This window comes from Coenobita brevimanus, chromosome 6, assembly GCF_032717465.1.
Source record: "Coenobita brevimanus isolate Jiangsu-jjx chromosome 6, ASM3271746v2, whole genome shotgun sequence".
Taxonomy (NCBI): domain Eukaryota; kingdom Metazoa; phylum Arthropoda; class Malacostraca; order Decapoda; family Coenobitidae; genus Coenobita; species Coenobita brevimanus.
Window position 1 is genome coordinate 57,429,151 of NC_136959.1, and position 13,084 is coordinate 57,442,234.

The window sequence follows — 13,084 nt, forward strand, 5'->3', positions numbered from 1 at the left end:
AGTTTGCACTCCATGGTTAATCCTTTGCACTCTAAATTCTAATTTCTTAATACTGCACAACACTGTAAATTCCCGTGTGGTCTAGTGGCGAGGTATTGCAGTTTATTCACAAAAACGAGCACGTGCAGCATCCACTGTGATAAGCATCCACTCGTGATGACAGTTAAGCGGTAACTGGTGGTGAGGGAGGAGCAGGGTTGCCAGATCAGAACTCGGCCACATTTCCAAACTCCTCAATTTTCAATACTGTACCAAATTTAACTTTTCATTACCAAATTCAAGGCACGCATTTATTCTTCACTAATTATATATACAAGTGGAATATTAATCACTCTCCTTATAATTAACAGCATGTTGATTATTTTCATGCTATGTAGGCTAGCAGATTAATCAGAGAGAGCGGACAATCCACCATCTCCATTCTGTGTATCCCCATACATGTGAAAAATCCATTTGGTAATGCATTATTCTGATTCATTACCAAACAAATTTTTCATTACAAAATTGGCCCACATTTGGTAATGAAAAATACCAAATGGCAACCCTAAAAGGGGAGGGGGGAGGAAGGAAGGGGTGAAGGGGCTGTGGTGTAAACAGCTGTTCAGCGTTGCGTGGCAATTTCAAAATACGGGTGGGAAAAAATTCGGATTTGGGGGGAATTTTTTCCTTTTTTTGGCCATTTTTGGGTTCTGAAGGTCCAGGCCCACAATGTCCGGTAAGTGGGGTGTCCGGTAAGTGGGGTGTCCGGAAAGTGGGCGTACGGATAGTACGAGGGATTACTGTACTGGGCCATCTGCTCGTCAGTGAAGAACTCACGAACTCTGTACATAAGTCCCAATTTTTTAGAAGCATTTTTAGCAAGAGATTTAACATAAGCTGTCCAGCTTAGGTTGGGGTTTAGAGTAACACCTAGGATATCAATTGTAGTGGACATGGGAATACTGACATCATTTAAAATTATGTGAGAGTTTGAGGGATTCTTTCTGTTGGAGAAATTAATGAATTTAGTTTTCTGAGCATTAAATGAAACGAGATTTCTTTGTCCCCATTGATTACTTTTAGAAAGGTCTTGGTTCAGAGAAATTGCTGTGTTTATTTGGGAATTTGTAATATCAAATTGTGTAAAGGAGGTACTAAATGTGAAAGCACTATGAAGGGTCTAGTCATCAGCATAAGAGTGTATCAGGTTGTGAGTGACAGATAGCAGGTCATTTATATGAATGAGAAACAGGGTAGGCACCAAAACTGATCCCTGAGGTACACCAGGATTTATGGAATGAAACTGAGAATAAATTCCATCTACCATGACCCATACTTTTCTATGATGACGGTAAGCAGAAATTAGAGGAACCAGTGATGCAAGGCCATAGTGTGACATCTTAGACAATAAGGCATGGTGTCATAATGCTTTTGAAATATCAAGTGGTACTGTGTGTGTTTTACCATGTTGGTCTATTGTTTTGTTAATCTGATGGGTAAGAAGGCAAAGAATGTCTACAGTTGAATGTTCTTGTCTAAATCCATACTGCCACTCATTGATTAATTTACTGATTTCTAGATGCTTGACTATGTGTTTGTTAATTAGTGTCTCAAAAACTTTACTGGGAACTGATAAGTAAAAGTGCAGAAATGCAGTGAGAATAAAGTGTTCAGGAGTAAAACGTACCTTCAAATAACTTCCCACCATCCTAGTGCAAAATTTTGCCAGCACCTACCAGTAAGCACATCTAGATGCAAAATTTCATGACCTTTCTCGTGGATTTTGCAGAATTTTGACAGAACCAATAGTTGTCAATCACAAAAAACTTTGAAAATTCACAAGTCAGTGTTCTCACCGCAGAGGAGGGCAAGGAGAGAGGGAGTGAAGTGGGGAGCTAGCAGGGTATGGAGGAGAGACAGGAGAGGAGGGGGAGAGAGGCTTGGACAGGATTCTCACCCTTCTGTCAACAGGCAGACATGAGCTTTTAAAGTACAGTAATCCCTCCAATATCCGATGTAACAAAGCCAAAGGCATGTCCAGAAAGTGGGTTTGTCCGGATACAGGGGCCCTGCCTCCTGGACTGGTACTTATGGACCCTAACCCAGCCTAACTCAGAAAACCACCTACATAACTCCCTACCAGACATGCACAGCACCTATTTAAGACCCTCATGCACAGCACCCTGTTCACACAAATATGGGACAGAAAGCATAAAGTAATGAAAAGGAACCAGAGAATGAGGAATTAGAAGTATGGAAAATATTTAGCAATGTACAGGGTACTTGCAACATGTCCGCCTCCTCTAAGGCTCTGGCAGTGGTGAAAATGCTCCAGTGTTGTGCAGCACTTAATCCTCTGCACTGTGAATTATAATTGTTTAACACTGCACATTCTGTTCTTACTTCCACCATGCCAGTTGCAACCACCAGTTTGAACTCTGTACTTAATCCTTTGTACTCTGAACTCTAATTTCTTAACACTGCACAACATTAAATTCCCATGTGGTCTAGTGGCAAAGTATTACAGTTTATACACGGTTTATTCACAAAAACAAGCACGTGCGGCATCCGCTGCAATGAGCGTCTTGTTGAGATGGTAGTTAGGTGGTAACTGGGGAGGGAAGGAAGCAAGCGGCCGTATGTAAACACAGCTGTTCAGCGCTGCGTGCCAAGATCAAAGTATGGTTGAAAAAAATGTAGGATTTTTGTTTGTTTTTTAATGTTTTTTGGCCACTTTTGGGTTCCGAAGGCCCAGGCTCAAAGTGTCCGGACATTGGGGAGTCCGGTTATTGGGCATCCAGATATTAAAGGGATTACCGTACTGTATACAGGTATACCTCAACCCTAGATGCGATGCCCTGGCTTAACGATGGGAGTAGGAATACCACCATACCCCACGATGGACAAAACCCCAGTTGATTTTTTAAAACCAATTCTGATGATATTTTTTAAATAAAATCGTGTGTTTGGTTTGATTATAAATTGTTTTTAGACTTAATGTGTTTCAGCCATAGGTGGGGTGAACACTGTCATTTAGGGGTACAGTTTACTAAGCTTGATTTTTTCCAGACTTATATCAGATGATTTTCAGAATTTATTTGTTGGTTTTAGTGAGTTATTTACAGGTGTTAGTCTTAGGTTAGCTCCTTTTACAGCTGTTAGGCCAATTAGACTGGCTTTAAACTTGTTTTTGGATTCATTTGGGTGAGTTTAATACTTGGCTGGGGGAAAACCAAAGGCTCAAAAATCTACCCCGAGATACAGTACCCCGCCCAACAATGGGTTTTTACTTAACCAACTGCATCGTTAAACCAGGGTATACCTGTATCTACTCGTGGCTTGCGGTCTGTCAGACACCAAGTGGCCATGCAGAAACACAACTCACAGTGACCGGAGCACTTTCGATGTTTGGTAAACAGGTGGACGGCCTCTGTCACAGAACATGTACACTTGGCTTGTGGTCTGTATTCGATGGTGGTGGCGGTTGGGAAAGACTAAACCTGATGACCACGCGACACTGGACATACGGTGGGGATGCATACGGACATTTTGACACCGCTTGCGGGTTACAGGCATATTACAGTACTTGTGTGCTAGAGGTTCATTGGGAGTGATCGGACGAGTGCACAGCTTTGACCACTCAGTACAGAGGCAGACATACATTTTAGCTCTGGGCGTGGGTTACAGACTACTTCCCGCTCACAGCTTGAGCCCAGTGGCCACGATACCAAATGTTTGAACATGTCGGCTGACCGGCCGAAGTTCTCGGGGACTTTTATGCTTGGTTAATAGTGAGTAAATTCAGATAATGGTTTAATAGAGCCAAGGCCCTGCATCCAGATAATGAACATGTCCAGATACTGAGCGTCCGGATAAATGAGGGACTATTTTATATAAATTTATATACCGTACAGTAGGAGAACATGGTGTTACTGAAAAAATCAAGTATGTGCCCAGCATGTGACTAATTAGGCTAGATCTAACATTTGGCCTAACATATGCAACAGTATGATCAGAAACATCACACAATGGTCATAACTTGCTTGTTTCTTCATACTGTTTCAGTATCTCAGACCTACAACCTTTTCATCCTCATCTCATTATTGAATAAACTACCATTTAGGATAATTTTTTTGTGCCTTTTGGTGGTAAAAATTATTTTTAAAATAAGTATAACAATTTGCTATGATGTACCAAAGAACACAATCACCCACCCTGTCAGATGCAGCCTGAGCTTGTCGACAGTGGTAAACAGTAGCAACAGCTGAAGACCCAAAACAGACATATGGGCTTCTCTAGCCTTGGACCATGGCTGAGTTTTGTTGTTTTATTTTTCATCATAGACTACAATACAAATAATGCTTGCCTCAGCTATTGGTGTAGACTAGCCTTGAAAAGCATATCCTAAGCCATGCTTCTCGGGGAAGAAGGTATTGTATCAGCTCAGGCTCCAGGTAGGCCCAAAGCTCTTTGGTTTTGTTCTAAACCTTGTTAATTTTTTTTTTTTTTTTTTTTTTTTTACATCATCTGCAAAATCACAGGTGCACATTACTGGTACAAACGGTTCTTCATGTACTGTAAATAACAGGTCAACTCTGCAAATGTCTTCCTCATCCCTTTCATTCTGCATACCGTATGATGCCAGTCTTTTAAACCCAACATACCCTGGCAGCTTTAAACATATTTTTTTTTTTTTTTTTTTTTTTTTTAAGAACCACTTTTACTGCCTTCCAGTCAATGTCATCCCCTCCCCCACCAGGCTGATTCTTAGTAAGGTAGTTTACTTCCCATGAGCCACTTGTTTCATAACAAATGTAAGCTGTACCTCACATGAGGCTTGCAGCATGGCCTGTGCAAAGCCTTCACTGTGTCTTGTATCAGGACTACAGCTCTGCAAGAGTTAACAGCAGAAAAACACCATATCCAGCATGCAAGCATTTTGAGGAGTCTTGAGAACAGCTGTAGTGTAATGGACATAAGAAGCTCTACCAAATTGTTTTTCAACCACTGAAAGGCTTACTACTCACACTGCAAAACAAGCCTGTTACTGGAGATTATTAACTGACCAGCAAGACTGAGAATAGTGAAAGTCTTTTCCCGTAATATGCCATCTAACAGTGTGGCACACCAAACTCTGACAAGTGTCTATTTCTGATCTCTTTTCTGACCAATACTGTAGTGTACAAGCTACCTATACTAAGTTAACATGATACTACAGTATATACATATACAGTGCATAACTAGTTTATACTCACCCGAACAATATCCTTATCCGAAGCAGTTGTATCCAAAACAGCGGCAGATATGTGGAAACTGTTGTCTACAACCTTAGTATACCGCTTTCCAGGCTCCAGAACCAACCCTGAAACATTAAAGGTAAACTTCGACAAAATTCCATCTGATAAAATTAAAAAGTTAGCACTGCTAACTACTAGGCTACCAGCCTACAGTGCCAGTTTCAATCCCGGTGCAGGCAGCTGGTGCTACTGGACTAGTGTGTATCCATCCTTTGTGGGTAGGCAGGTAAAATGAATATCTAAGGTAATATCTTAGGAAGATAACCGTGGTAACCTAGATGATGAAATGTCCTTGCATCCCAAAATGCTTGAGAGGGATGCCATGTGGCAGTGTTGATACAGCCATTATACAAGCATCTCTCAACTCTTTCTCTATCACCCAAAAGAGCGGATAGTGGACTGCAGAAGGGAAACTTCAGCCTGCAATATGTTCAGATGAACCTGGTGTGAATAGCCCAACACAGGCTGAAAGGTCTAATTTATAGATAAGCACAGTAGTTATGCACCCTATTCCACTTGCCTTTACCTTTTCCCAAGACACTTTATCCCATTCAATCTGATAATGTACTGAATATTTTATACAGTACTTGCTACTGTAGGTTCAGTCCCTTGACTTGAAGCACTTACATCACAAGTATGCTACTGGCTGAACCTCAGTTGGCTTTTATATATACAGTGGGGCACCAATTTTCGCGCCTAATTGGGTCCAAAAATAATGCGCGAAAGTGGAATTAGCGAAAATTGGGGCATTGTCTTTATGGCAAAAAGGCTAATTGGTTCCCGGTTATCCTAAAGTAACATCAGATTTTCATTTTCACTTGCAATACAGTACATCAAATCACTATTGTACATTGCATTGTGAGATACAAACAATAAAAACTGTACCTACAGTACACATTATATGAGGAGAAACATACCACAGAGACCAGGTTGAGGTGTTTAATGGATGTTGGGGGTAAGTATCCGAGCCTTTCCTCCCGACTTATGAATGTCCCGGCCACTTTTTATCACCACCACTGCCTCCCGGCCCTCCCCCCACACCACCAGGCTCTCCCCCCACACCACCAGGCCCTTTCCCCACACTACCAGGTATAGTAGAGGCCATTGAACCGTGAGAATCCAACACAATGGAACTAGCACGCTCGTACACAATGGCGGGAATGGGTGGACAGAGTGTTGACATGACGTCATTCAAGATGGCGGTGAGTTGCGGGCGGGCGGTGCAGGAAATTCAAAGTTCAAAATATTGTCCCAAACCCAAAATTTGTGCACGAAAATCGATTTTTTTCAAGCGAAAGTGGAAGTTAGGGAATATTTGGTGCATGCCGCGAAAGTGGATTCCGCGAATCCTGCTGTAGCGAAAGTTGGTGCCCCACTGTATACATATACAGAGAGAGAGAGAGAGAGAGAGTCCTCGAAATACGAAAGGGATAGGAACCAAAAAAAACTTTCGTAATTCGAAATTTCGTATATCGGAATGATTTTCCCCATTGAAATACTGTATACATATAAAGGGGGGGATGCGTTCCAGGACCCCATTGGACCCGCCGCTAAAACTTTACCCCTCCTATTCAGAAGTATGCAATACACATATGTACAGTACTATACTATTGTACAGACATAAAAAAATAAAACATACAACTAATTACTGTAGCATTAGTTCACTGTACAGTTAAATACAGACCTGTGCTGCAGCTGGAGATTCGTGTCGTTGATATGGTGCTTAGTCCATACAAAAGCTGCAGGTCCTCGTGGCTTGGCAGGCAGCTGAAGATGAAGAGAAGGAGGTGGCCATCTTCTTGTACATTTCCTTTTTCTTTGTCACAGTCCCAACAGTTGATGGTGCAAGGATTAAAGCTCACCCAATCTCCGAGACTCCCTGCCCCTCCTTGTGGCGTCTTATTACAGTATATATATATATATATATATATATATATATATATATACAGTACACTGCATATATATATATATATATATATATACACATATATATATATCGGTACATAGCGTGCACCCACATAACATGTGATTCTATAGTGGGAACCTCACATTACGTGGGAGGAAAAAATCTGATGTCTAAATATTGTCGAAACGTGAAAATGACAGACATTATGCGGGCGGAGGAAGTTGCCCATATTTTTAACACCATAATAAGCAGCAATGATAGACATAAGGCAGCCAGAGGCCCAAAAACTGTGTCAAACAGTCATAATGCACCAAACTAGGGCAATAATGCAATGGGAACAGACAATACGGCCAGTGGTAGTCACAGTGCGGGTTGCATCAACCTTTGACATACTGCCGTCACAAGTCTGCGTGGGGTGTCGACAGGGTCCACCGAGGCATTCCTGCCCCAGTTGAGCCTACTGCTGCAGGCATGCTCTGTGATTTTTTTTTTTTTTTTTTTTTTTTTTTTTTTGCCACGGAACTCCACTCCACCTCCTACCAGCATGCCCACAACCACTTCCATTCAAGGTGAGGAATCCTCAAGTGTTGGTGTGTAATGAAATCTTTATCAGGTAGGTAAATGTCCCGAAAATTTAAAAAAAAAATTAAAAAATGAAAATTGCCTCAAAAGATGAACTTTCAGCTGGCTTATATACCACAAAACCCTTTAACATGTAAACATATGGCCCTATAATGCGGAATTTTCACAAAGCGGGACCTTCCAGAGACAATATTCCTGCGTTATGTAAGCACTCTTTCTGTGTGTGTGCCAATATATATATATATATATATATATATATATATTCATTCATTCATTGCCAGACGCCATGTATCCCAGACGGGGTGGCCAATGGCTTAGAGTTAATTGTTTTACAGGGAGGGGCACTAATCCTCCACCAACCCCACTTGACATGTAGGGATGCCAACAGCATCTGGTGTTCCCAGGTGGTCACCCATCCAAGTACTAACCAGACCCAACGTTGCTTAATTTCGCTGATCGGATGGGAAGCGGTGTACTCAACGTGGTATGGCCGTTATATATATATATATATACACACAGACTCCCCTGTGTTTACACCTAACCTCACAATGTACAAACTAGTACAGTATGTGCACTAGGTAAAAACTGTGCCAAAAAATGTATCATGCATTAACCCATGGATTGCGCAATTACCTTTTTTTATCCCACCCCGTGGTGCAGAAAAAAAAAAAAAATATATAAATTTGAAAATAAACATCCATGGCATAATCTGGTAAAAAGAAAAAAAAGTGTGCATAAGGCCATGCGTAAGTTTGCTTAGGGGAGTAGTGATTTTTTGTGTTTGTTTATAATAAACATGAAGATAAACATCCAGGGCATCATCTGGAGAGAGAGAGAGAAAAAAATAAACTCTCCATCTTTGTGTAGTGCCATGCATAAGTTTGTGCAGCGGTGGAGTAGTTAGCGCTGATTCACGGCCAGCACAGCCTGAGCTGTGGCTCGCAACAAGACACTACCCAGCCTGAGCGGTGGCTCGCAATCCACGGGTTAAGAATGTTTGATAGTAATTACATGATCATAGGATGGTGAAGATAGGTCTGATCACACAGCACATGTTTATGTTCATCAGACAAGACACACATACAGAAGTCACATAAATTAAAGCTTGGCAAACAAACTGGAACACGATACTGGATCTTTTGTACAATCTGCGTTATACATAGTATGAAGCATAATAATGTAGCCCCCACCCGCAAACTTTTTTCCCAGTGGGAGATTGGGAAATACCGCCTGTCCTCATATATATAGCAATTAGGTCGTACCAGATGAAATGACCAATGACTGACTGAGGATTTAGCCTGCTTCACTGTGGATGCTTCTTCTGCTCTGGTACTCAGCCGTTATTACTTACCTATACTAGGAGTCAACAATACAAACACTTCTTTAAATGTTTTGTACTGCACCACAAGAAAATTCTCAAGTCCTAGAACTTTTAAGACAATCCATTACTTTGCCATTCGACGCACGATTTTCGTAAAATCAGGAAACTATCATGATCAGAATAGTTTGGGGAGTCATATGGAAGCATTAAACATTAAACGATATGCAGAACTTACCCCAAAACATGTTGGCTACTAGAAGGAACACGTGCACAACCAACAAGCAAAAGCGATCAGCTGTTTTGTCGATTCTATCCTCTTGTGTTTACCGCCGGACTCCTTCTTCTGGTTCTAATTTCATTTTAAATTTTGGTATTGTACAAATATTTCACTTAAAACACATTATATTCTACAGTATGACTAAAATATTTTGTGCAAGATGTGAAATATACCCAATGCGACTTAATGAGGGTTGCCTTGTAAGGCGGAAGCTACCCAAAATTCCGGAATATGATTGTTTCTCCTCATGGCGATTTTCTTTTAAAATTAATGTTTTCAAGGTAAAATGCCGTTTTTTTTCTTGATTCATTTGAAGTTTCTATCCTCTGTGTCACCAGTATTCCCAGAAAAACTTTTATTTACCCACTTTAGTTTGACCGCATGTAGAGTGAAGTGATTTAACTGCCTTATTCAGTCACAGAACTACGGGAAATAGGCTTCATAATGACGAAAATCAGAGCCAAGTTAAAGTGAACAGACTAACGTAGCCAAGAAGACCCATTCCTTCATAACTAAAACTTCGTACAGTAGGCCTACCCATTTCCGCCCAGTGTCCTCAATATGGACGAAGCTGGGCATTTTCAAAAGTTAATAATGGGGAAGAACCCCGGATGAGCCAATAGGCGCAGGGCGGTATGCTTAGTACCCTGCCAACACAGTCCCTCACACAGCCTCCCCTGGGCACTATCTTGTTCTGCTAGGTGTTTTTAGGTCGACTTCTCGTCCTAGAAACACTAGCTATTGAGCCAGAGTTCTCTTTCGAGACCGGAACTACTGTAGAATACACTACGAGAGGAGCAGGACATTAAAACTCTTTGGCAACAACCTTACACATGTATTATTTCAAATTCAGGAACAAACAGATACAATGCAAATATAACAAAGACAAAATACACTGGGTACAGTCAGTCACAGGACAGGACAGTTTATGCAATGACAGGGACACAATACACTAACACAATACACTGTCCCAAAGTACACTGTCACAAGGTAATATTGGGACAGAAGGATTTACACAGAGCTACTGAAATCCTGGGCTCTTACAGGTGTCGGCCAGGTGTGGGAGGGGTCCAGTCAGGTGTGCCATCTCTCAGAGGGCACAGGACCATCCTCAGGGTCTGCATCGTTTGGGGTGGCCTGCTGGGCGGCATGGAGGGAGGCTCATCTCTATTAAGACCTCAGTGGAACGTTCGGTCCCTAGGGCTGGGACCAAAGAGGGAGAGCAGGCACACTTGTAAGCACCTGCCCTGGAGAGCGGGTCGTCGTCTTATGGGGCTGGGGAGGTCACACCCGGGGGTTCGAGGGGTGTCTCAGGGAGCCTGAGTGCTACGGTCTCCCTCGAGTTGGGCTGCCATTAGGTGTGGGCTGCGGCATCCTTGCCTTCGGGAATCTGGCAGTGGGTGGTCTCGTCTGGGCCCCGGCTGGACTGCTCTCATTCCCAGGGTCATGATGGGGCCTTGCCAGGCCTCCTCCAGACAGGGTAGTTCCTCCTGGGGGCTGCTGCTGTAGGGAGAACAGGAGGGGAATCCCACTCGGCCACAGGAAGGGTGGGCTAAGCAAGGAACGTCCTACAAGGGTGAAGTCACAGGGGTGAGAGACGGGTGGTGGGTGATCTCTCCCTGACACGGCTAGTGGCCGTTGAGGTCCCAAGGGCAACAGGGGTAAGGCGACTAATGGCTGTCCCTATCCTGTCGGTGCAGTTAATGGCCGTCACCGGGGCCCAACTTCTTGGCAGGACTGAGGGCAAGGTGTGGCTAATGGCCATCACCTGTCCACAGTTGCAGCTAATGGCCATCACCTGTCCACAGGTGCAGCTAATGGCCATCACCTGTCCATAGGTGCAGCTAATGGCCATCACCTGTCCACAGGTGCAGCTAATGGCCGTCACTGAGGTCCTGTGAGGGGAGACGCGGCTAGTGGCCATCGCCTGTCCTCCGGCGTGGCTAGTGGCCGTCGTCAAGGCACTGTTCTCCTTGTGGTGGACAGTGAAATGAGTACAGCTTATGGCTGTCACCTGTTCACGGGTGCAGCTTATGGCCGTCAATGAGGTCCTGGGAGGAGAGGAGATGGCAGGTGCAGTGCAGCTAATGGCTGTCATCTTCTTGCTGGTGGGGCTACTGGCCGTCACTGAGGTCTCACCCCCTGTAGCAGCTGCAGGAGGGGAGCGACTAGTGTCCATTTCTCCATAGGTGCAGCTAATGGCCGTCACTTGTCCCTGCAGAAGGAGGGGATGCAGCTAGTGAGCGGCTACTGGCCGTCTCTACACAGGTGCAGGTAATGGCCATCATGTGGGTGCTGTCTGTGACTGAAGAATCAGTCCCACCCCTAACCTGGCAAGGGCTGGTTCAGCTGGAGGGTAATGCCCTCATACTGCATACTCCTGGTTGGGTCCATTGCAGGGAATAAGGGCACAAGGTAGTCGGGGACATAGGCCCATACTGCCTGGGGAGTGCGCATGCCTTTGGAGCCCCTCCATGGTCTCCCCCTGGGGTGGGGATTGCCACATTCCGGTGGTATGTTGTCGCAGGTGGTATTTCATATCTATCTATTGCCAGACACCTTAATCCTGTAAGGGATGGCCACAAACAAACTGCCTCCATGTCACCCAGTGTCATATGCATGGAGTGACTTATGCTGGAAGTTACCGTTCCCTTCCCATTCCCTTACATTCCCCTGTCACGACCACTTTTCCACCACTGACTTCCCCCAGTCCCGACCATTTTTGGAAAAAAAAAATTTTGGCTCAAACCTCCGCTTTTGGTGAGAAACATCGAAAATTCATAGAGAAATCGCTCACCTGAGGTTTGAAATACTCGATACAGGTAGCAGTACCTCCTTACCTTACTGGGTTTTCTATCAGGCTGGCTCCAAAGAAAACGCATTCTATGGGAAGGTAACTATTCCACACCACTAATAAACGGTATTTATTTATTTATTTGGTATGAATTTATATGTAGTACGAGAGTATATTGGCTTTCAAACAGTAATATAGGCAATATAAGCATTGTTTCACTCACTAACACATCAACATACCTGACCATTTTTGGCGACATTACCTGATCATCATTTCTGACTGTTTCTTCCTCTAATGCTACGTAAACTTTGTCCTCCACATTGTCATCGATTGGGGAGTCATTCTGGCCCTGAATGTCTTTATTGGCCAGGTCACTGGCAACAGGTGAATTGCCGAGACAATGGCATGCGGGGGGGGGGAGGTCATGCGGGGTAAGGCATTGTCCCTGCCTGGCATCTTGTAGAGGAAGGTGTCCCGTGTATACGTACCAAAAATCATGCACAAAAATTGTGCAAATTATGGTCCTTGCAATTGATTCGCGTTTATATACATCAACTGGATTGACAGTGACAAAACGTGTGGATGTACATATACGTCAACGGGATGCAGTGGGTTAAAATGTGCCTGTAACAGGCATATATATATATATATATATATATATATATATATATATATATATATATATATATATTCATGGCCAGATGCCATAATCCCAACCGGGGTGGCTAAGGGCTTAGAGCTATTTGTTTTACAGGGAGGGGCACTAATCCTCCACCAACCCACGTGATACGTAGGGAGTTTTATATATATATATATATTGTTATGCTAGGTGTTTAAGGGTCAGCTTCCCGTCCCTTGAACGTCTAGTATGCAGCTGGGTTCTCTTTCTAGATCAGAGCTTAGACAAATAAGAGAGGCAGGACACAAA

The 13,084-nt window shown here is 43.4% G+C and overlaps 1 protein-coding gene and 1 non-coding gene across 5 annotated transcripts in view; both read right to left on the reverse strand.

The window, feature by feature from the left end:
* The window catches only part of Fkbp39 (FK506-binding protein 39kD), a 113,749-nt gene extending 104,332 nt beyond the window's left edge, over window positions 1-9,417 (reverse strand). For 3 of the 4 annotated variants that reach the window (XM_080272439.1, XM_080272435.1, XM_080272427.1), the window contains exons 1-2: window positions 9,321-9,417; window positions 5,235-5,341 (exon numbers count right to left, since the gene is read on the reverse strand). In XM_080272439.1, the coding sequence (XP_080128565.1) occupies window positions 5,235-5,341; window positions 9,321-9,330 (117 nt within the window). In that variant the 5' untranslated portion in view covers window positions 9,331-9,417. The remainder of the gene's footprint in view (window positions 1-5,234; window positions 5,342-9,320) is intronic. The other variant, XM_080272444.1, reaches the window with a different exon arrangement.
* LOC145403304 (5S ribosomal RNA) lies at window positions 8,144-8,262 on the reverse strand. Its single transcript, XR_013897971.1, has one exon. It is a non-coding gene; the product is annotated as a 5S ribosomal RNA (ribosomal RNA).
* Window positions 9,418-13,084: the final 3,667 nt, after the last annotated feature.